General features: G+C 51.2%; 1 protein-coding gene across 2 annotated transcripts in view; it reads left to right on the top strand.

Annotated features, from left to right (window-relative positions):
- The window catches only part of TULP4 (TUB like protein 4), a 194,625-nt gene extending 171,249 nt beyond the window's left edge, over positions 1-23,376 (top strand). The window contains exons 8-15 of one of the 2 annotated variants that reach the window (XM_043888168.1): positions 4,041-4,265; positions 5,267-5,501; positions 8,341-8,485; positions 11,207-11,351; positions 13,312-13,405; positions 14,536-14,748; positions 17,034-19,555; positions 21,189-23,376. In XM_043888168.1, coding sequence (XP_043744103.1) covers positions 4,041-4,265; positions 5,267-5,501; positions 8,341-8,485; positions 11,207-11,351; positions 13,312-13,405; positions 14,536-14,748; positions 17,034-19,555; positions 21,189-21,305 — 3,696 coding nt within the window. In that variant the 3' untranslated portion in view covers positions 21,306-23,376. The remainder of the gene's footprint in view (positions 1-4,040; positions 4,266-5,266; positions 5,502-8,340; positions 8,486-11,206; positions 11,352-13,311; positions 13,406-14,535; positions 14,749-17,033; positions 19,556-21,188) is intronic. The other variant, XM_043888169.1, reaches the window with a different exon arrangement.
- The last annotated feature ends 975 nt before the right edge of the window (positions 23,377-24,351 follow it).

The raw sequence follows: 24,351 nt of genomic DNA on the forward strand, positions 1-24,351 counted from the left end.
ATAGATGAAAAAGTTCTTTCTGGGGTTGTCTGCTTACAAAATTCAAGAATGGTGCATGTTCTTTTAAAATGAAGCTTTGGGTAAATGAGTCCTGAGCCAGCTTTTATTACTGTGGCTTAGTTTTTGGTCAAATCATTGTAACTCAATATTCAGAACTGTCCATGGCACCAACCAACACAGTTTTACGGTGACTAGTCACCACCTTGGTCTATTTACAAGTGAACTGTTCTTGAAGGCTTTCCTTCTGTGTACATGCCTGTACAAACGTTGAATACCCCCTTCTGTCCGGGGCTCTGAAACATTTGAAGTGTATTTTCTCTGAAAGAGATACGTACCTTCTTAGGGTACCTTCTTAGGGGGAACTCAGGCTTCCTTGGTGGCTCAGTGGTAAAAGAAAAAAAAGTCTGCCTGCCAATGCAGGAGATATGGGTTCAATCCCTGAGTTGGGAAGACACCCTGGAGAAGGAAATGGCAATCCACTCCAGTATTCTTGCCTGAGAAATCTCACTGATGGAGGAACCTGGCAGGTTGTAGTCCATGGCGTTGCAAAGAGTCAGACACGACTGAGCGACTAAAGCACAACAGAACGGAGGGCCGGTGATTGGGTGACAGGAGGCCCCTCTGACATTTCCGGGGTCTGACTCCCCAGCAGGGCCTCACCACCCAGAACCCATGTGACGGGGTGGCCACCTTCTCTCTCTCAGGCCAGTGTAGCTGGTTTGAACCTTCTGTGGTCTGTTGACTCTAACCGTGCTTGAACAGCTCATCTTTAACAAGGGAAGGACATCCTGCTTTTTTTTTTTTAATTCCCCTTAAGTTTTTAGGGGCTTCCCTGATAGCTTAGTTGGTAAAGAATTCGCCTGCAATGCAGGAGACCCTGGTTTGATTCCTGGGTTGGGAAGGTCCACTGGAGAAGGGATAGGCTACCTACTCCAGTATTCTTGGACTTCCCTTGTGGTTCAGCTGTTAAAGAATCCGCCTGCAGTGCAGGAGACCTGGGTTCGATCCCTACGTTGGGAAGATCCCCTGGAGAAGGGAAAGGCTACCCACTCCAGTATTCTGGCCTGGAGAATTCCGTGGACTGTATATAGTCCATGGGGGTCGCAAAGATTCAGACACGACTGAACGACTTTCACTTCACTGAGTTTTTAGAGGACCCCATGCAGTGCACACAGATAGTAGAGTAGTGGGAAGCTTTGGGCTCCAATCACAGGCATTGTCCTTGTGTCCACGTCCATGGCTCCCTCGTGTCAGGCCTCTGCTGAGTCTTCCTCCAGGGACGCCTTCTCTGCCCCCTGCCTGAAATGACCTCTGCTCTTCCTCTGGCCCCTTATCGTACTGCTGTTGCTTGGCAGTATTGTCACCATCTGACGCCGTCAGACCGTCCATCCCTGTCACAGAGCCCAAGACCCTCCTGTCTCCCCTCCTTCCTCAGAGCCTCAGCCCCATGAAGCAGGGATGCCCAGCAGGTGTCCAGCCCACTACATCCACTTCACAGGGACTCACTGACGGGCTGATGACAGCTCCTGGGCGAGTGTGATTGGTAGATGCACGGCGTGTATCCTGTGGCAGCAGGAGGCGAGGTCAGCAGCTCCTTGGCGTCTCTTCACCTGCTCTAAGGGGTTGAACCTGGCTGTTGACCATCTGTGATGCCATGGCCAGGGAGGTGAGGGAGCAGACTCCGCCCCCTCCTTGTAAGGGCCTGGTGTGTGCCACAGAGAGAGGGCAGGCTAACCGTCCACAGCTGCTCCCCGAGCTCCCTGTGGACGTCGCACGTCTCCAGCCTGGGGACACCTGTGTCTGTCCAGCCTGCTCACCACAGCACCAGGTTCCCACCGCACTGATGCTCCCAAAACACAGCTCAGTGTCTCGTCTTGTGCCTCAGATTTATGTGCAAAATACCTACACAGATTAAAATCTGAATATTATCAACTCCACACCTCTAGCTTTGGTTCTAAAAATAGTCATTTTCTGCAGTTTGAGAAAGCGATGAAGCCTACAGATTTGCATCTGAGTTTTTCCCTAGCAGACGACAGCTGTTCAAACAAAAACATCATCTGTGGGAGGCATGTATATCCAGGTTTGCTGGAAGAGAATATTGGGCAGACACAGTCCTCTTCAGCTGCAGCTGATCCTGGGAGGGGGGGCGTGCCTGGAGAAGACATGCCCCGTGCGTGAGGCTGGGTTGGGGGAGACCAGGGAATGCCTGTTCTACCTACAGACGGGGCCCCAGAAATCGCTGAGGGCGAGGCCGCTGAATCAAGGCGCCCCCATGCTGTCTGTGGGCATGACCACCCTGTCTGTGTCTCTGCCGCCGCCTTGACTCCCGTGCTTTCTGAGACAACACAGCACTTGTAGTGAGGGCTCTGTAGGCTGGGACACAGTGAACCGCACACGAAGGTGAGCACCAGCGGGAGATGAGCCTTGTAAAGAGGAGGATGACATGTGAGACCTGTGCAAGTATACACAAGGTATAAAAGCGTTTTGTTGTGTGTGTTAGTTTTCTTATTTATTTCCAGCTTTATTACGATTTATTTGATATGAACACTTTGTGAGTTTAAGGTGTACAGGGTGTGGATTTGATACACTTAATATATTATAGTGTGACTAAGCATGGTTATGCTACTAAAAGAACTTTTGTCCTAAACTGCACTAATGGGGAGGTAGTTGCTGATGCCAAGAAGTTTAGAGGGGATGTTTTTGTGTGTGTTGTCTGCCTTGTCTTTGGCAGTGATCATGTCTTGCTGTTAGTTAACCGTGTCCTCTGTTGGGTCTGCCCTCTGTGAGAGATCCTCTTATAAGGAAGGAGGCCCATCTTGGAAGTAGTCTGAAGCCCCCAGACTGAGCACCAGGCCCCATGGGCCTCCTCCAGGGGACCGCGGCTGTGGTCCCACGCTGCGGCTGCCCGGCCTTGCTGTGATGGCAATGAAAGATGAATTATCTTCAGCCTTGCATTTTGTTTTGAATTTGAAACCAGAATTAGCTGACCCTGGAGGCTGTTTTAAGCTAGTGTCTTCATGTGTTCCTTTTATCTCGACGATTGTCACTGAAGTGTCATGAAGGTTCTCCTCCTATCTGTTTCATATGCAAGATCTGGTGTCCCCGCTTCTGATCCTGGCAGCCTCTCAGGACTCCATTAAGTTAGGACTCCATCTGCCTGGATAGGAAGGAGCAGATTCTCTCGCTGCTTCTCCATCACAGCCCTCCACCTCTTTCTTTCTTCCTCGGCTGATGGGACCCCTGAGCTTTGGATTTCTTTTCCCCAACACAACCGGTTTCTGACTCCCATGTTTAGCTATCATCCTCTCTTTTCAAAGCAAGTCACGTCCACAGACCCCTAGAGCAGCTGCCACAGAAACGATGTTCCTCTCTCTGCCCTTTCCTGCCCCATCAGCTCAAAGATAGCTGAGAATCTGTGCGTTGTCACCTGTGATGGGTCCCAGAAGCACTGTTATCTTTTGTCTCCTTTAATCCTCACAACCCCTATTTTACTCATGAAAAAGTACTAGACTTCCAGGGTTATATAATATTCCCCCGGTCACAAGCTTGTGACTTGAATCCAGTGTTGACCTGACTCTGAAATGCTCCTTGTCAGGACCAAAGTGATGAACCATCTGGTCTACTTCCTCACTACTCCTCCAAGCCTTGGACTGCTACTGGTTACTTAAGGATCCAAGTAGTCAGGGCCTCAGTAAGGAAAAGGGGTTACTGTACCCCAGGCTAAGTGCATCCCCTGGCAGAAATGTCATTATATAAAGCTCAGGTAGGTTTTTTGTCACCAAATTTAATGAGATAATCCATGTGAAAGAATTTTGTAATACTGTTCTGGTGCTTTGGGCTCTGGCCTGGGGACCTAACTGCTATTCATCGACAGTACTGACTCTTATCATATGGATTTAATGTTCTCTATTGTGCTTTTTAAAACCAACATGCTACAAATCTGTGAGATGACTTTGTTTTGCTCGACACGGGGTGCGTAACCTTGGTTTGCTTTCCCAAGAGCCCAGGCTGACGCTCGCCCTCCCCCCCCTCCCCGGCAGCGCCCCATCGTCTCCATCTGCTGGGGACACCGGGACTCGCGGCTGCTGATGGCATCGGGACCGGCCCTGTACGTGGTGCGCGTGGAACACCGGGTGTCCAGCCTGCAGCTTCTGTGCCAGCAGGCCATCGCCAGCGCCCTGCGCGAGGACAAGGATGTCAGCAAGCTGACCCTACCCCCCCGCCTTTGCTCCTACCTCTCCACTGCCTTCATCCCCACCATCAAGGTGAAGCGCCCCCCCCCCCCGCCTCCTCCTCCTCCTCCCCCCTCACCCTGCCCGCCCGCCCCCAAAGGACTGCGGGGAGGAGGGGTGGGGTCAGGGAGATGGGCGAGAGTCTGCAAGCAGAGCACCAGTCAGGCAGCGCCCAGAGTGCGCCGTGGTCCTCCCTCATGTGGTACACCCCTTGCGTCCGTGTCCAAGGGGGATTGGTCCTGGGTGATGGATGTGAGCCTCTTGTGGCAATGGTAGCATCCCAAGCCTGACTGCCGTGGCCCTCCCAATGACCAGTCTGTCTGTTCAGTCCTGACTCACTGGCAGCCGCTGCTGTGATCCCATGTGTGAGAGCAGGGCACGTGTCCCTGGAAGTCAGGTAGCTCTTCATCCACGGTTACGGGAGTGGTCAGGATCGAGCCCCGTTCCATCCTAGGGTCTGCTCTCCTCACCCCTGTGCTCAGGAGGCCGACCCCCCGTAGCACTGGCTGCCAGCTGTAACCTGGCTGTAACCTGGGAGCTAGTCTGTTCTTGGAGTGGGTGGACAGTGCTGCCAGTCACTGTTTAAAGGCGGCTTTCCCTCCTACTCTCTGGGCCTGCCTCTGCTTCTTAGGTTCTTTTCTATACAATATTCTCTTTTTTTTGTTTTCTGTCTTTGCTTCTAAGTATCACATTGGCTTGTTGGTTACTTTTTCTCTAAAACAAACCCCCCCACCCCCACCCCCACCCCCATACCCCCCGCCCACCCGGAGTTGGTTTACAGTCTCCTTTCTGCAGTAGCGATTCTCAACCCTGGCTGCACATTCAAGTCGCCAGGGGAGTTTTGAGAGCATGCCTGTGCCCAGGCCTACCCGCAGGTTCCAGTTCCAGTGTCTGAGGTGGGGTCCTGGCTGAGGTCTCTCTGAAAGCTCCTGGGAGAGTCCCATGTGTCCCCAGAGCCATGAGTCCCTGAGCCACAGCCAGTGCAGAGTCACCGGTGATGCCCACACGCTCTTCCTTCTGTGTCCTGCCTCCAGCCCCCAATTCCAGACCCCAACAACATGCGGGACTTCGTCAGCTACCCGTCGGCCGGCAGCGAGCGGCTGCACTGCACCATGAAGCGCACAGAGGACGACCCGGAGGTGGGCGGCCCATGCTACACGCTCTACCTGGAGCACCTGGGCGGGCTGGTGCCCATCCTCAAGGGCCGGCGCGTCAGCAAGCTGCGGCCTGAGTTCGTCATCATGGACCCACGGACAGACGGCCGATCAGGTGGGGCCCTCTCCCGGGGCACGGCGCCCCGTGCAGAGGTGGGGCCTGTGGATGAAACGTGAGCCGGCCTCGGCTGGCGAGGAGCATCCCTGAAGCCACTCCATTTCTCTGTTAAAAGTTAAGGCTTCTCTAAATGCTCCTTCTGCCGGGGTTGTGACAGCATTCCGTAGGGCTCTGTGGGGTCAGGGCTGTGATGAGAGGCAGCCAGCAGCTGCCCCTGCGGGTTACTTACCAGGTGTTCACTGAGGACCTTATGTGCTGTGGAGACAATCGGAAGGTAGTAGTGGAGTGCTGTCTCTGCCCCTCTCAGAGGGAACAAGAGAATTAAAGCTTCTGAACCTTTAGCCTGTTCAACTTCCCTCTAGAATCTTACTTCTGCCCCTCGCTCATCTACCATTAGCTGCTCTAGCTGACTGCCGAGAGGAATGTCCCACTCATCCATGGAGATCTAGCATGATGGGCCAGCCCTTCCTTCCAGGAGCTCCCCCAGACTGGTCTCCGTGGGTATACTCAGGTGCTCCCTGCCACAGTCCTCCCTGGAGCCTCCCTTTCCCTCCTCCCTCTCTCTTCTCCCTTTGGACGGACTCTCCCCTGCGCCTATCCTCACAGCTCTATTTGGGACACACATAGTTTGTCTGCTTCCACGGCTCCACAGCTGGAAAGGAATTTTGCCTCAGTGTGAGTTTTACATTGCCTTTCCTCCACATCTGACTTAGATGACGTTTACACAGGACCTTGGGCTTTAGACGAGAGTGTTGATGCTGGAATGAGGCTGAAGACTTGGGGGCTGTCTGGACGGGGCGAGTGTATCTTGCACGGGAGAGTGACAAGAATTTGAGCAGGGCAGCAGGCTGGGGTGCTGCGGACTGTGTTTGGAGACAGGGCTTTTAGGGGCAGTTACGATTGAAGGAGGCTGTAAGGGTGGGGTCCTAATCCAGTAGGACCGTGGCCTTGGAAGGAGGAGCGAGGTCTCTGGTCTCTCCACACGCCCTGTAAGGACACAGTGAGGAGGGACCATCAGCAGGAAGGAAGATCGCCCTCACCAGAACCTGATCCTGCTGGCATGCTGATCCCAGACTTCCGGCCTCCAGACTGAGAAAGTAAATTTCTGTTGTCTAAGCCCATGTGAGGTATTTTTGCCATAAGCTTCACTCCATAGACACCTTTGCTCTGAGCATTTTCGCTGTGAAAAAATAACTCACTGACACTTTGGTTTGACAGTTTGGTTTCAGCTGGTTGAAATGGCAGTAGTGTTAGGAGATGGGCCCTTGAGGAGGTGCTTAGTTCGAGAGGGCAGGGCCTTTATATCATGAGCTCAGTGCCTTATAAAAAGGGCTGCAGTAAGATCACCGGCCCCTCCTGCCACATGAGCTCACAGTGAGAAGCCCGGAGTCCACAACGCCGAAGAGGGCAGGACTGGAACCCAGCCATGCTGGCCCCCTGACCTTGGACTTCCAGCCTCTAAAACTGCAAGACTTGATAATTTCTGTTTTTTATAAGCCACCCAGTATGTGGTATATTGTTATAGCAGCCCGAACAAACTAAGACAGTAGTGAGAAAAAGAGCAAGTGGTGAATCCCATAGCAACGGTGAAATCCTGGCCTGCACAAGTAGGTCAGCGTTGAGTGGATGGTGTGTTGCAGAACTTGCTCAGGTCAGTGGACTGGCTCTGTGCTCAGGAACACGTGGAAGCGTCTTGTGGACTCACAGGGGTTTCTGAATCGTGGCCAAGCTTCCTTTGATCCAGAAGTAGTTTATAATTATCTAATTATAGATAAAGCACTACTCAGGGCAGGTGATGGGGCTTGAATGCCCAGCACTGGGGCTTGCTGGGTGCAGAAGTTGTGTTTCCCAGTCTGGACAGCAGTTTAAGGCTGCGGTGGTGACGCAGATGGGGCATCAGTGGCCTCCCTGCCCGGCTGTTCTGCTCTGACTCTCATGGCCTCTGATAGGCCCCTGTCCGCAGGTGTCACCTCCATGTGCTCAGAAACCTAGAGACTGGTTTGAATGAACAGACTCATCCTTGTAGATGTAAGTAACCCTTTTGAACGATCAGATCTCTCATATTCTAGAAATAATTTCATTTGGCCTTTTTATTACTTTGCCAGGTAATGCTCTTGGAGTCCAAGGGATGAGGAGGTCAGCAAAGGAGAAGGATATTTTGGGGGAAAAGTCTAACATGAACTCCATCCATTCTGTGGCTTTATGATCGCCCACTCCCTGCACGTCACCTTCGGCCTGGGGCCCCACGTCTCTTGCCTAGTGGCCGGCTGGGTCCCAAACAGGCCCCTCCGTGGAGTCCACAGCTGCCGCTCGGTGTCCTGCTGCTGGAGTCCTCTTCCAACCATTGCTGAAAGCAGGCCTGGAACCCACGAGGGGGTCTTCCTAGGTCCCGGGTCAGCAGCAGGCCCACAGGGGACACTGACGGGGCTGGGGGGCCTTGAGTCAGCAAGCCCCTTGCATGGCCTGGGTTCCAGGGCTGCTGAGAGCCTGCGTGGACTCGGACCTATGCTGGGGGTATCCTGTGGCGCAAGACTTGCATAGCCGTTTTGGCTCCAGCTTTCCACACAGTAAATGGGGCCAGGCTGTTTTGTACATTCCAGAGGCATTTTAGTTCATACCCACGTTGATAGGAGTAGAAGTAATTACTCACTTTTGCTTAGAAACTGGAATAGAATGAAAATGTAGAAGGAAAACTGTCCTGCTCCTTCCTGTTTCAACCTCTAGACTGAAAATGATGGCCTGTGGAGTCAGTCTGTCCTCTGGTTTCCAGTAACAACCACTGCTGGGGGCTAATCGGCGTCACTCCCCTAAATGTTGTTGCTCGGTGTCTCACCAGATGAAATCTATGGAAACAGTTTGATTTCCACCATGATCGACAGCTGCAACTGCTCCGACTCCAGCGACATTGAACTGAGCGACGACTGGGCTGCCAAGAAGTCCCCCAAAGTCTCCCGAGCGAGCAAGTCCCCCAAACTCCCAAGGTAACCGGGACGCGTGGGAGCGTGCTCCCGCTGCACGTCTCTGGAGGTGTGTCAGGGGTGTGTGTCCGTGCCAGAGTCCTGCTGAAACCTACGGCTGAGGGGCACAGGCAGCGGGCGTGCCCGCCTTTCATCCAGAAGGCCTGCCTGCAGCTGTTCCAGCTTCCCTCATCCTCTCCTTTGCGACAGAAAAAGGAGTCCAGGAGGAGGTCTGCAAAGCACGCAGAACTTCCAGGGATCAGCACCAATGGTGGGTGCCATGGGGGTCACAGCCAGGGAGCTTGTTTTATCTTCCACTTTGAGAAGAGTAAGGAAGAGGGTTTACAGTGTGTGTAACATGTTAAAGAGAATGTCAAATTGTTGTTGTTCAGTTGCCCAGTCGTGTCCAACTCTGCAACCCCACAGCCTGCAGCACACCAGGCGTCCCTGTCCCTCACCATCTCCCAAAGTTTGCCCAAGTTCACATCCATTGCATTGGTGATACCATCCAGCTGTCTCTTCCTCTAATGTCTTCTTATTCTTATGCCCTCAATCTTTCCCAGCATCGGGGACTTTTCCACTGAGTCAGCTGTTTGCATCAGATGACCAAAATACAGGAGTTTCAGCTTCAGCATCAGTTCTTCCAATGAGTATTCAGGGTTGATTTCCCTTAAGATTGGCTGATTTGATCTCCTTGCAGTCCAAGGGACTCTCAGAAGTCTTCTCCGACACCACAGTTTGAAGGCATCAATTCTTTGGTGGTCCAGCTCTCACAACTGTATGTGACCACTGGGAAGACCATAGCCTTGACTATGGACCTCTGTCGGCAGAGCAGTGTCTCAGCTTTTCAACACACTGTCTAAGTTTGTCATAGCTCTCCTGCCAAGAGGCAAATGTCTTCTGATTTCATGGCTGCAGTCACCATCTGCAGTGATTTTAGAGCCCACAAGAAGGAAATCGGTCACCACTTCCACCTTCCCCTTCTATTTGCCATAAAGTGATGGGGCCAGATGCCATCATCTTAGTTTTTTTAATATTTAGTTTTAAGCCAGCTGTCTCACTCTCCTCCTTCACCCTCATCAGGAGGCTCTTTAGTTTCTCTTCGCTTTCTGCCATCAGAGTGGTATCATCCGCATATCTGAGGTTTTTGATGTTTCTCCCACCTATCTTGATTCTAGCCTATAACTTATCCAGCACGGCATTTTTCATGATGCACTCAGTGTGTGGATTAAACAAACAGGGAGACAGCAGACAGCCCTGCTTTACTCCTTTCTCAGTCTTGGTTTATGTTTTACTTTTGAGAAGAGTAAGGAAGAGGTTTACAGTGTATATAATGTGTTAAAGAAAATGTCAAATTTCATGCCTATAATTCTGTAATGGGGGAAAATAGTGAGCTAAAAAATAATAATCCTCAAGTTTGTCCTAAGGAATGGCAAAACACTGAGAGTATATGGAAGGGCCTATATTGTTATAGATAAGAAACCGGCACTCCCCGTCCCAGCTCCCTGACCTGGACACCGATTTCCTTAAACGGTGCATTGATCCTCACTAAGACTCTCACCTCTATCTATCCTCTAACGTTCCTGGGTGTTGTGGCCCTCCTTCCTGCCATCTCCCAGTGAATCCCCCCACCCGGCAGCCAGGCTGGTTGTCTTCAACACCAAGCTTTAACCAGCTCCATCCTCCTCAGCCCTAGATGTCTTATCAAGTCCTCAAGCCCGTAGTGAGGCTCAGTGCTTTTCCTTCATAGAATGCCATCAGCCTTACCATATTCATCTTTATAGTACTGTACTCTCTGGGGCAGATTGGCATTAAACACATGTCCCCCATGTCATAACCACGGAAACTGAAGGAAGACTTTAGATCTGATAGTTTAGTTAAATATAGTGGCGAAATGCTAGGTCAGTCTGTTGAAATCCAAACATCATGTGTGTTAGGACCTGTGAAGTTGTTATGGCCTTCAGGTGAGAAATAACTCTTCCCACCCGCCATTTTCCCCAGGATTAATTTTGTAAACCCTTGGCAAGAACACATTTCTAAACACACTATTTGTTGTTGTTGGTTAGTCTCTAAGTAGCGTCCAACACTTTTGCAACCCCTTGGACTGCAACCCACCAGGCTGCTCCATCCATGGGATTTCCCAGGCAAGAATACTAGAGTTGCCATTTCCTTCTGCAGGGGATCTTCCTGACTCATGAATTGAACCCATGTCTCCTGCACTGCAGGTGGATTCTTTACCACTGAGCCACCCGGGAAGCCCACTATTACTAGAAAGTGAAAGTTAATTCTCAAGTGAAAGTGTTAGTTGCTCAGTTGTGTCCAACTCTTTGTAACCTCATGGACTGGGACCTGCCAGGCTTCTCTGTCCCTGGAATTCTCCAGGCAAGAATACTGGAGTGGGGTAGCCATTCCCTTCTCCAGGGGATCTTCCTGACCCAGGGATCAAACCCAGGTTTCCTGCAGTGCAGGCAGATTCTTTACCGTCTGAGCCACCAGCGAAGCCTCAAGTAAAAGTTCCTTACAAATGAATCACTTGATCTAACTGCAGTTTATTTTTAAATATATACTATTCCACATACAATTTTGTCCTTTCCTCACGTTCATAAGGCAAAAAAGCAGGTGGAATGGGCTTGATTAAATTAAGAGCCCCGCCCCTGAGAGTGTGGCATCCACGGGGGCTGCTCGAGAGTGAGGAGGGCCAGGGGGCCCACTGGTGGGTGCCTGACCCCGGCCTGGTCTCTGCAGGATCAACATTGAAGCCCGGAAGTCCCCCAAGCTGTCGCGTGCTGCTCAGGAGCTCTCCCGCTCTCCTCGCTTGCCTATGCGCAAGCCGTCCATCGGCTCACCCAGCCTTGCACGGAGGGAGTTCCCCTTTGAAGACATCACTCAGGTATCAGAGCCCCGCTGCCCTCCCTCCTTGCACGTGTGTGAGGGCGGCTAAGCCCTGGGGACCATCTCCATGCCTGGGACGGCAGCCCCTCAGGGCCCTTGCTGCCTCTTTGTCCCACTTGGCCTCCCTCCCACCTCTGGGATCCCTGCAGCTGCCACGAGAGCCTTCTCCAAGGCAGCTCTGCGTGAGACATCTCCTCACATCCACCGCAGGACCCCCTAGCCGCTCCTGACCCCTCAGTGACTCCCAGTGTCCCAGGACCCCAGCCCCGGTCGCAGCCCCACAGTCTGGCCGGCCTGGCCCCCTTCACCCCGGAGTCACTGCCTCGCGGTTGACTGCCCTCTTCCCACTTTCTGCCTGCATCTCCCTTTCAGTGGGCCTACCTTCTTGTCTCCTCCCCGTGGTTTCTGTCTTCAGGTTTCCAGGTATAACCACCTCTGTCCAAAGCCTGCCTTCCCTGGCTTAGCCACAATAAGCCCAGTGCCTCCTATTGATGCTCCCTTATCCTTTCTCGGTGACTCCCTTGTGTGTGAATAGCTACAAGCCTTATCTCCTCCCTTGGGTTATAAGCTGAGTGTATGTGTGTATACATATGTGTGTATATAGGTTTTTGTTTTTAGCTATAATTGATCTACAATACTATTGTTAGTTCCTGGTATACAACATAGTGATTTGGTATTTTTATACATTTTTAAACGGTCACTATGATAAGTCTGCTTACTGGCTGTCACCATACAAAGTTATTACAATATTATTGACTATATTCTCCATGCTGTACATTTCATCCCTGAAAGTATTTATTTTGTAACTGGGGTTGTAGCTCTGAATCTCCCTTAACCTGTTTCACTCATCACCCTCCAACCCCCCACTGCCACCCCCCAGCAATCACCTGTTTGTTTCCCATGAATCTGTTTCTGTTTTGTTATGTTTGTTCATTTGTTTTGTTTTTTTGCAGTCCATGTATAAGTGAAATCATGCAGCATTTGTCTGACATATTTCACTTAGCATATACCCTCCAGGTCTATTCATGTTATAGCAAATGGCTAGTATTTCATTCTTTTTATGGCTGAGTAATATTTCAGTGTGTGTGTAACATTTTACCACAGCTTCTTTATCCATTATCTATTGTTGGGTAGTTAGGTTGCCTTCATGTCTTGGATTTTTTAAATAATACTGCTGTGAACATTAGAAGTGCACGTACCTTTTCAAATTAGTGTTTTGAGGGTTTTCTTTTCATACAGTACCCACAAATGGAATTGCTGAATCATATGGTATTTCAATTTTTAGTTTTTTGAGGAACCTCCATACTGTTTCTCACAGTGGCTGTGCCAGGTTACGTTTCTACCAGCAGTGTTGGAGGGTTCCCTTTTCTTGAGGAGCTGGATTTTATTTTATCTTTATTATTGCCTTTGTACCTGTGTGCGCGTGCACGCGCACACACACACACACACACACAGCCTATGTATCTGTGTGGTTTGGGGCACAGTGATAACTTTTAAAATATTTTGAAATTTAATCAAATGGAGAAACAGATGATCGGGTGGTCTCAGGACACACGGGTATCAGTGCAACTGATGTTTCCAGGAGAAATATCAAGGCTAACAACAGAGTCAGAGCTTGGTACCCTTGTGGTTCAAGTGACCGGGCAAAAGGAGAAGTGAAACAAAGTGTGCCCAAGTCACTTTTGTGACCTTTTAACCTCCCCATGCATGGACACGCTGGGATCCATCCACCCATTGCTCCCGACCCGAGAACCACAGCCCGAGAGCCAGCGTCTGAAAACAGGGCGGTGTGCTCTCTTCAGCGTCTGGTCTGACACGGTGGACTCACCCAGAGAGCGAACGTTTCCATCAGTGGCCACCAGCGGCTTTTTAAGTAAAAAGCATTCGCATTCTTACTTCTTAAGTGGTTGATAGAAAATATGCAAACAGACTGTGATTCTTCTTCCTTTTTCCCACAGCACAACTATCTCGCTCAGGTCACGTCTAATATCTGGGGAACCAAATTTAAGATCGTGGGTTTGGCTGCTTTCCTGCCAACCAACCTCGGTGCAGGTAAGCACTGCACCCCCATCGGAACTCAGACTCTGGAATCAATTTCAACCTCCAGTGGCCTAAACTAACAGTGAGCTCTCATGACACCGAAAGATTAGCATGTATTTTCCCTCCAAAGTTTGACTCTAGCCACCATGATTTAGTGAAGAATAAAATTATTGTTCAAATTGGTTTTGTTTTTTTTTTTGCCAGTGGTACTTTCATTTTTTTTTTATACAAACCCTAGGTGATGAAAATGACAAAAAATAGCCAAAAGCTCTGATAGGTTTTCTGGTCATTTTGATTTCTGGCCTTTTACTGTGGGCAGATTTTGGTACCAGTGTCTTTAGGAACGAGGCAAAAGATACTTCTGAGGAAAGTCAAGAAGAGAGCATTAGAGGCTATAAGAACAAGTTGGCTGACTGTTAGTGCAGTTCTTAGTGGTAAATCTTTATAGACTTTTTCGAGGACCAGTTAAATGTCATGTCTGTTGGAAGATTGAGACATTGGAGAAAATGGAACCAGGGGAGGACAGAGCCGGGCAGGAACCCAGAGCTTCTGGCTCTCTCTGTACCCAACTCAAGTGAGTAGCTCTGCCTGCTCACGTTTACTCGGCCCTTTTATAGAAAGCATGTGGCAGTTCCCTGTAAGTCTCTATCCTGATGTTTAAAGTAAGTCAGACAAGAATTCAGTCCTGAATAAAAGCAGAATTTGATTCCCCGAGCTTAGCATTGTGGCTATCATAACTATTTTCACTAAATTATCCTTCTGATTACAAATACGGTTTTTTAAAAATAAATTTATCATACCCAGCTCATTCCAAAACAGAATTTGTCTTTAACATGTGAAATGTGTGTGGTTCTATAGACAAACGACTGGCAGAGTGATTAGGCAATCTGTTGTGTAGACCAAGAATTTTTTGTGTCCGGCTGTTTGTCATGCCCGCGTCCACGCTGTGTCCGGGTTAGGGGTTGGCGGTCTTGTGTCTGGAAGGGCTGCCCTTGGGCCCTGGGCTCTGCCTGCACGAGATCTGTCTTGTGATGGCAGAGCTGCCGTGGCCCTATCTCCCTTCCCGCGAGGGGCCCTGCTGGCGCGCTGGCTGTCCTCTGCCACATCTCTGTTGACTGTGCGTCCCCCCTCCTCCCCACCAGTAATCTACAAAACCAGCCTCCTGCATCTCCAGCCGCGGCAGATGACCATCTATCTCCCGGAGGTTCGGAAGATTTCCATGGACTACGTTAATTTACCTGTCTTCAACCCGAATGTTTTCAGTGAAGACGAAGATGACTTGCCAGGTGTGTTCACGCATGTCAACTGGTTTGTCATGAGCCCACACCCTCTGTTAACGGTGGGAGGACAGAATGGTAAGTAGCTGAGGATTCCAGCATGTCAGGTGTGCCTGCTGACATGGTTTGGAAAAGGTACAGCTTCCTCAGTCAGGGTGGAAGGTGTGTGAGGTGTCGCAGGAGAAAGGGCACATCCTGTCGCTGGTGTGGGGAGGAAAGAAGCCACCAGAGCAAGGATGATTGCGGGGCTGTGATGCCTCTTGTTCACAGAGCACGTCCACCATCTCGTTATCCTCACGGTTTTCCTCTTGGTCCCGTGCCCGGATAAAGAGATTATTAACAGGACCAATCAGGACTCAGAAATCAGAACTGAAGCCCAGTCTCACCGGCCCTAGGCCAGCTCTCATCCTGTCAGCCCCTGCTTAGAGAATGATGTCACTGACACGACCCTGTGCCCGCAAAGCCTGGTTTCTCAAACCTGCCCCACCCCAGGGTGGAAAACCTGTGCATTTCAGCTTTCCTCTCTCGCAAGTGCCGTGCAGGGCTCTGTGCCTGGAAGCCTGGTCTGAGTTGAAATCTGGTACAAGGTTTTAAAATTCTAGTTTACAAATTTGAAATATTTGTAGCATCTCAAATTAATTTAAGTGCTTTCTGGTCAGGGGACCCTATTTTGATTATTAATAGATTAGAATGATTTATAATTAGTCTGCCAGTTACTCATCTGTGACTGTTCTCAAAAAAGCCTGCCTGCAATTATGTAAATACAGGCTCTGAAAAATCTCTGGTTTCTGATCCAGAGAAACCCTGCATGGTTCACAGACTTCTGTCCCTGGTCGTTCTCGAACAGAGGGGCTCTGCTCCTCCCCACGAGGATCAGGGCGAGGGGCTCTGATCCCACCTCAGGCCCTGAACGTGGGGACTCGCTTGACTTCTCTCAGCCTAGGTTTTTACCTCTAAAGCAGTGGTGCTTGCTCACGGTAGCCACCTCTGGTTCTCTGACGGCTTCTCTCTCCGAGTGGTGGAGCAGATGTTATCAACTCACGCAGTCCTGATGGGCACGGTCTTGGAACCAGCCACAGGAGCCTGCCGTTTGGTGAGGCTGCACACATTTGAGCATATAGCCCAAGTCCTGCTGTTCACAGCCTCGGATATAGGAGTGTCTTTTACACTTTCCCCGTGTTGGCTTTCGTTCTCCTGGAAGGTGACAGATAGAGCTCTGTCTGACGCTCAGCTGTGGTCATAATTGTCTGCGGTTCCCTGTGGATGAGGGACTTACACTCAGTGCTCAGGACGTGACAGAGACCCTCCTTCAGCGGGGAAGACACCTGCCCTCAGAGTTCCATGCAGAGGGGAGAGCATCTGGAAGAGGAAGCTGAATAGAAAGAGTAGTTTTGAGATGGGGCCTGGGTTCGGGCAGCCAGGAGGTCGTGCTGTCTCACTAGAGCACCCAGTTGCGGGGAGAGTCTGCTACAGGAGCTGAGGGCAGGCTTGGCTTTTCATGAACCAGCTGGCTTCATGCTACAGTCCTGGTGAAAGGTCAGCCAGTCTCTGCGATAAGCTGCTTAAATTCTGTTTCCTGCTCACATACTAGCAGCACTCACAGGCCTGCAAGAGCCAGCTTGGCACACTCAGTGAGCACTTTAGACAGGGTCATTCAGACAGGGGCCCTGAGCACTCGCGTGTGCTCTGCCGATCATCGTGCAGATGCACGCTCTGTACAAATAAGACACATGTACAGGGTTTATTCAGTGTGGCTCACCTTACATACCATTTGAAATGCTAAAAAGCAGATAAATTAGGAAATGACCCTTCCCCTCACATGCAGATTTGCTGGAAGAGTCTTTTCAGTGGTCTTTTCTGCTGCATTTCACATGGTTCTATTTACAGAAACTTAATCTATATACAAATACCAGACACCATGTGCTGCAGGACACGTCCTACACTGACCAGCCCATAACTCTGGAGAAATCTACCCTGAAGCCTAGGCATTGAGTCTTCAGTGGACTTTGACACCGTACCACTGCCCGCTTCCTGCACAAGAGTGGGCCCTTTTATCAAGATCACGAGTAATCAGCATCTTTAAATACCTTATTTGCCCTGGTGCCATTCAGGTACATGGTATTTATTGAAAAGCTCTGGCAATGCCCTAAGCTTATGAAGAACCCATCAGGGTCATCCTGCGTGACCTTCTAGAAACATTAGAGAAGTTCTGCATAACTGTGTGAACTGTCTGGCTTTACTTAAGCAAACACACCTTCCTCTGTAGCCATTCCATTTGGTATGCAGGAGGACTGGGTGAGTTGTGCTGCCCCAGTTTCACGGCACTGTTTTGTAAGCAGCTTATCTCCCTAATTGCCTTCCAGTGACAGGAGCATCTGGTGTACCCGAAAACAACCCTCCCTGTACCGTGAACATCCCCATCGCCCCCATCCACAGCTCGGCTCAAGCCATGTCCCCCACGCAGAGCATTGGGCTGGTACAGTCCCTGCTGGCCAACCAGAATGTGCAGCTGGACGTCCTGACCAATCAGACCACAGCCGTGGGCGGTGCCGAGCACGCGAGTGACAGTGCCGCTCAGTACCCCGTGTCCAGCCAGTACCCCGTGGCCAGCCGCTACTCCAGCCCAGGCCAGGTGATCTTCGGAGGGGTGGAGATGGGCCGCGGCCTCCCCAACCCGCCTCAGCTCTCCCTGCCGCCGCCGGCCCAGGGGGCCATCCAGCTGTCCATACTGGACCACAGCGATCGAGACCACGAGCATCTGCAGAAGCCAACCAAGGCCCTGCGGCCAGTGCCCCAGTTGGCCACTGAGGGGGACGCGGTGGTGTTCAGTGCCCCCCAGGAGGTCCAGGTGGCCAAGATGAACCCCCCGCCCCCCTACCCCGGAACCATCCCCGCTGCCCCCACCACGGCGGCGCCGCCGCCCCCGCTGCCGCCCCCGCAGCCCCCGGTGGACACGTGCCTGAAGAAGGGCGACTTCTCTCCGTACCCCACAGCGGCGCACTACCAGCCGCCCCTGGGCTACGAGCGGATCACCACCTTCGACAGCAGCGGCAACGTGGAGGAGGTGTGCCGGCCCCGGACGCGGATGCTCTGCTCGCAAAACACCTACACGCTGCCCGGCCCGGGCAGCTCGGCCACGCTGAGGCTCACGGCCACCGAGAAGAAGGTCCCACAGCCCTGCACCAGCGCCACCCTGAACCGCCTGACGGTCCCGCGCTACTCCATCCCCCCGGGGGACCCGCCTCCCTACCCCGACCTCGCCGGCCCGGTGGTCCCGGGCCGGGGCGCGGGGCAGAGGCCTGACGGCGGCCTCATCCACGCCACGCTGCGCAGAAACAACCGCGAGGTGGCGCTCAGGGCGGCGCAGCTTGGCGAGCCCCCGCGGCCGCCGCCGCACCCGCCCAAGCCCAAGGGCGCAGCGCCCTTCCCTGCGCGGCCGCCGCCTGCGCTCTACACCTGCAGCCAGTGCAGCGGCGCGGGGGGCGCAGCGGGCCGGCCGGAGCCGGGGGCGCAGCCTGGCGCTGGCCTGGCACACGCGGCCAGCACCTCCCCGCTGACCTCCCAGTCGTCCTACAGCCTCCTGGGCGCAGTTGAAGGCGCCCGCGAGCGCGCCGACTACGTGAACTCGGCCTTCACGGAGGACGAGGCGCTGGCCCAGCACTGTCCAGCCGACAAGCCACCGAGGCACCCGGCGCTGGGCGAGGCAGCCGTGGCCGTTAAGCGGCCGCCCCCTTACCAGTGGGACACTGTGCTGGGGGAGGACGTGTGGGTCCCTCAGGAAAGGACAGCCCAGAGCGCGGTGCCCAACCCCCTGAAACTGTCCCCTCTGATGGTAGGTCCGAGCCAGCACCTGGACATGTCCCGAGTGCCCTTCGTCTCCCCCAAGGCTCCCGCCAGCCCTACTGCCACTTTCCAGCCTGGCTATGGGATGGGGGTGCCCTACCCGGCCGGCTACAGCACCTCCCCGCTGCCGGGGGTGCAGGCTCCCTGCTCTCCAAAAGACGCCCTGGCCCCAGCGCAGTTTGCCCAGCCGGAGTCCTCCGTCGTTCTGCAGCCGGCCTACCCGCCCAGCCTGGCCTACTGCACCCTGCCTCCCATGTACCCAGGAAGCAGTGCCTGCTCCAGTTTACAGCTGCCCCCTATTGCCTTGCACCCCTGGAACTCCTACAGCGCCTGCCCACCCGTGCAGAACCCCCAAGGCACTCTCCCCGCCAAGACACACTTGGTGGTGGAGAAGCCCCTGGTGTCCCCCCCACCCACTGACCTCCAAAGCCACCTGGGGACGGAGGTGATGGTGGAGACTGCAGACAACTTCCAAGAAGTTCTCTCCCTGACAGAGAGCCCGGTCCCCCAGCGGACAGAGAAATTCGGGAAGAAGAACCGAAAGCGGTTGGACAGCCGGGCAGAGGAGGGCAGTGTTCAGGCCATCACCGAGGGCAAGGTGAAGAAGGAGGCTCGGACGCTAAGCGATTTTAATTCCCTTATCTCCAGCCCCCGCTTGGGGAGGGAGAAGAAGAAAGTAAAGAGTCAGAAGGACCAGCTGAAGTCGAAGAAGCTGAATAAGACGAATGAGTTCCAGGACAGCTCGGAGAGTGAGCCAGAGCTGTTCATCAGCGGGGATGAGCTGATGAACCAGAGCCAGGGCAGCAAGAAGGGCTGGAAGAGCAAGAGGAGCCTGCGGGCTGCCAGCGAGCTGGAGGAATTCAAGTGCAGGAAGGCCAGCGAGAAGGAGGACGGCCGGCTGGGCAGCCAGGGCTTCGTGTACGTCATGGCCAACAAGCAGCCGCTCTGGAACGAGGCCACCCAGGTGTACCAGCTGGACTTCGGGGGGCGGGTGACCCAGGAGTCGGCAAAGAACTTCCAGATCGAGCTGGAGGGGCGGCAGGTAAGAAGCCGTGTCCCCGGGTGCGGCCAGAACGCGACCTTCTGGTTGCGACAGATCTCTGGGCTTTGGCCTTTGAGGAGAATCACTCAGAAGGCCAGTGGGAACCATGGGAAACAGCTGATGTCTCTTAGGGTGGGGCCACTCAGGCCTCTCATTTTCAGTGTGCCTGTCACTATCTTATTTATTTCTCACCAAAATATCCTGTGTCCTGATTTTTTAAAGTCCAATTGTTCCTGCAAGACCCATGAGGAAAGTAGTAGGCACTTGCCCACTTCCAGAACCTACCCTCCCAGAGGTGTACTCTTCCAGTTCTGTGTGCTTTTCCTGGTGTCTGTCGATGCGTTGGCAAAGAACACGTTTCTACTTCTGTCTCTTGATTTTTCAGTTTGGAGCATCACGTACCTATTTCTGTCTGAGCAACTTGAGGGTTCATTTTCTTCACCCCAGTCTCCCCCCAGCACAGGTGAACTTTCCCTTCCCCCTTTCCCAGGTAAATCAGTAGTCATGGGTCCACTGATTGTGCCAGTAAATATGACTCATCTCTGAGCCATTATGTTTCCTTTATTGTGTAGGTTCATTACCCTCGACGTAATGATTACCCAGCTTCTGTTTGCTTATTTCTCTGTGTTTCTGTCATTAAGTCCTCCCCTGATTCTCTGGCAGAATGTGCATCTCCTCTTGGTGCACTTGAGCATTTTTCGTAGTTTCTCAGTTCTTCCTGCTCCACTGCATGCCTGTCATTCTGGACTGTCCTCCTCCACTATTCTACGAACTCTTTCCACCGCTCATTTAAACCTCAACATTGTTAATTCACTCAACAAATGTTTATAGAGTACCAGCTATATGCCTTGCAATCTTCTGGGCCCAGGAGTTGGCAAATTATGGCCCACAGGCCCATCCAGCCTGCAGCCTCTTTCTATAAATAATGTTACAAATAATGTTTATTGAGACACAGCCACATCCGTCCACTTCAGTACTGTCTACCCTGCTCTCACCCTACAACAGCAGTTCAGTAGTTGTGGCAAAGTCCATGTGACCTGCAAAGTCTGAAATGTTTATTTTCAGCCCTTCCCAGAGAGTTTGCCAACCTCTGTTTTGAGTGCTGAAATTCGAGCACTGAGGAAAGCAGAGGAAAGGTCCCTCTCCTCATGGAGTTTACAAAAATGGAAAAGAGACCATGAGCAAATAAATGTCACATCATGTAACAACATCACCAGTGTGGTCCCAGTAAGCCCTGGGGTGCCCGGAACGCAGAGGCTCACGAGGGGCCCAAGCGTGCTCTCCTGGTCCCTGTCTGAGCAGGGACATCTGACAGTCACAAGCGGTGGTTCTCTTCAGCTTCTCTCAGCCTGGAGATTCCTCTCTCCACTGCTTCCTTCTCCATTCTGTTTCCTTGGTGGGGAAGCCCCTTCCTCTGACCCACGGAGCTCCCCACACTCTGAACCTTCCTCATGGCCTCCCCACCGCGCAGTTCAACATGGTCCTCCAGGCCTTTATTTCCCACTAACTCACAGTTAGATTGAGGAGTTTATCAGAGTCGCAGAACTCTCACAGACGTGCTGTCTGCCTCTGTCGGGAGTGGCCCTGAGGGTCTCCGTTAACATGTCTGCCTCCCCACCCCACCCCACCCCAGGTGATGCAGTTCGGGAGGATCGACGGCAGCGCCTACATCTTGGACTTCCAGTACCCCTTCTCCGCCGTGCAGGCCTTTGCGGTCGCCCTGGCCAACGTGACTCAGCGCCTCAAGTGAGGGGCCTGGTGTGAGCAGGAGAGAGAGGCCTGACAGTGGACCTGAAGGAGCCCCAGGGCCCCGGGGACCGGAAGATGCAGGCAGGACTGGAAACGTCTCTCGGGCCCAGGAGAGGGCACTGACCTTTCGTCGTTATTTGTTTGGGTTTTTATTATCCTTTATTGTCTTTTTTTTCTTTCTTTATTTTTAAACAAAAGTAAGATACAGGAGAGTGGCATTTGGGACCGAAGGGTGCGAGGCACCTAGTGGTGCTTAGGAGGCGAGGCTGCTGTGGGAATGGATGTCCTACTGGGTTTGCTTCTGTCGGCCACAGGATGGGGGGGCACTTGAGAAGGAAGGTCGACCGCCTTCCCGCCTGGCTGGTTCTCCGAGGCCAGGAGCGTGCGTCGTTCTCCTCCTCCACAACATCCAGCTTTTATTATTCCTCCAACATCACCGCTAGTGTAAAAAAAACACACACACAAAGAACGTTTAAAGAAAAACACAACCAAAAAATCCTGAAGGTACAGGTTCTCTTGGTGGGGCACCGTTTAATTCACACGTTATGTTATTCCCTCCCCTCCCCCCGAGGTGCTTGATTAATGAAGGGTATTTTGGCAAATGCACTGTGTTTGACTAATAAAAGGAGGGTTTTTTTCCTGGGGGTGCTGTTACCAGATATAAAAGGATGTGCTCGTGAGCTGACAGGGAAGGATGACGGGAGGAAGGGACTCCTGCAGGTGTGCGCGCGGTCCAAGGGCTACGCTCACTCGTCAGAGCGCGTTTACTAGTTTCCCAGTGTGTCAGAATTCCGTCGACTCAGCGATCCTTCTGTCTGATCAACTTCAGGAGCAAGCTCCCCACGTGTAGTGGTGGCGGCAGTTTTCTGGGCTGCAGGGGTGGGTCACTAGAGGCCGAGAAGCGGGGCTTCCCTCCCTCTCCCGCTCTCATTGTGGGATCTGGGAACCCCAGCTGACACAGTATCTATCCCGTTAGATAACTGTTCTGTACTTTTTCTTCCTAAAAATGCTGACAGCACTGATTTGAAAGCACTCCTTTCCTCTTTGGGGCTGTATTAAAATTCAGTTGGCTAGAGATGTTTTCCAACAGATTAGAAATGTAATAAAAAATAAAAGATGTTAGGCACTTGCCAGGGTGTGAAAAGATAGAGTTATAATCAGTTCTTTGACAAGAGCCCCACCAACTTCTCTAGAAAGAAAAAAAAAATTGTTTATTAACTGTACAGACTGTTTACTGAGGTGATAAACCACTGGGAGAACATGGTTAAGGTTACAGAACTTACTGTAGCTCCTTGACTGTTACTTGTTAATTGAAACAACAAAAATCCAGAGATTATCTTTCCCCATCTCCTTCTCCTAGGGGACTTGTTGGGCCACATTTAGTCCTGCTCATAACAGGACCCAGTTCATGTTTTTGGTTACTTGTATCTGTGAGAGTAGGGCAGGAGCACAAGAACTGTCTACTGGTTTAGGGTCCTAAATTTAGATTTTGTTTTAAAAAGAAACAAGTGGAAGATACTGTAGAAACGTATTAAAAAAAAAAAATTGTCTTTAATCTTCTGTTTTAGTTTAAAAGTTAGGAAGGAAACAGGCCCAATGAAAGATAACATCCCCTTACCATTTTCTCCAGACCCCGAAGAAACACAGGTGAGGTTTTAAATATGGTGAAGGCCGTCTCCCCGTTATTACCAGAGTTTCCCATATTTTAAAATATTGAACCTGATTCTTTGGTGGGTAAATTTTTCCAGAAAGAATTCAGCTGTGTGCTCAGAATTATAGAATTCTTTTATATGAGTTTGTGTAGCTTAATACAATGTTTCTGTGCTTACTCTCAGTTGTGCAATAATGGTTAGAGCCTATTTCTAAATAATTTAAAGGCAGTTCCCTTGTTTCATTGTCCAAGAGTTAATTATTTATCTTGCTTTGATAGTGTTTGTAGAAATTATTCTGTTACTATGATCTGGTGAGTTATGCCATTTTATTATTTATTTAGAAAAATAGTATGTTTGTAATGACTTATTTGGTGGCAGTATGTTTTGCTGCAAGAAATAAAAAGGATATGGTAGAAGGTGTTTTTTTGGCTGGACAGTTTGTACTTTTTCTGATTGGGAAAAACTCATCCTTTAGAAGTAATTTTTTTTTTCATTTTGTATTATCAATTTTATACAAAGGAGAGTTCTTCGAGATAACAGATCCTAAAATAGTATTTCCCTTTCTGTTGAAAATTTTATTTTCAATGAAAATAAGAGGTAAAATGGAGAGAAATCCTTAGAATGAAAATGACAAATACGTGTGAAGAGAAAGTGAGTATTTGTAACAGATAATGAACTAAACTTCATGATGCTTAGCTCAGTCTCCAGAAGCCCTTTTTCCTACGCGGGGATGAAGGCCTCCACCCTGGATGTTTGGCAGGAATTCGCCTCTGATGAGCAGCAGCTGCCCCAGCCTGAAGGAGGAGGTAGCCACTCGTCAATCAGACGGAAACAGGTGGCTGTAGCCGTTGTAATGCATTGTCTTTGCAGTTAATGGTGACAATTTCACTTATTTTGAAAATTGCTTTCATTTGGTCAATCTCTATTAAATACTACCAAAGTCAGTACTTTAAGCAGCGGAAGTCTACATACTTAGTGTTTACTAATAGCAATTTATGAATATTAAGATACCTCATTGAATCTCTAAAGTTAAAAACATTAGCCCAGTAAATAGCCAACTGCATAACAGGATCCACACCTCTCTGAGGGAAGCGGTATATTAACAAACATGAAAACCAATTTCAAACTCGGTTTAACCTCATCAAACCAAAGGCATAGCTTTGAGTATAGTACACTCATTGAATGTATGTGTATCCTAAGAAGAACTCACACCAAGAAAGCAAGAAAATGTCAAAGCTCTCGTGGCAGGAGAAGTCCAGGGGTTTGCAGTGTTTTCACCCTTGGCTGTTGCTTCCTTATCGTGTGCCCCAAGAGGACACCTGAGTGTGTGATCATAGATGAAAGCCAGGAGACCGACCCCCGGATTGAGCCAGCTCTGCTACAGAGTTGCTGGGT

This window comes from Cervus elaphus, chromosome 26 (assembly GCF_910594005.1).
Source record: "Cervus elaphus chromosome 26, mCerEla1.1, whole genome shotgun sequence".
In the NCBI taxonomy this organism is placed as follows: Eukaryota; Metazoa; Chordata; class Mammalia; order Artiodactyla; family Cervidae; genus Cervus; species Cervus elaphus.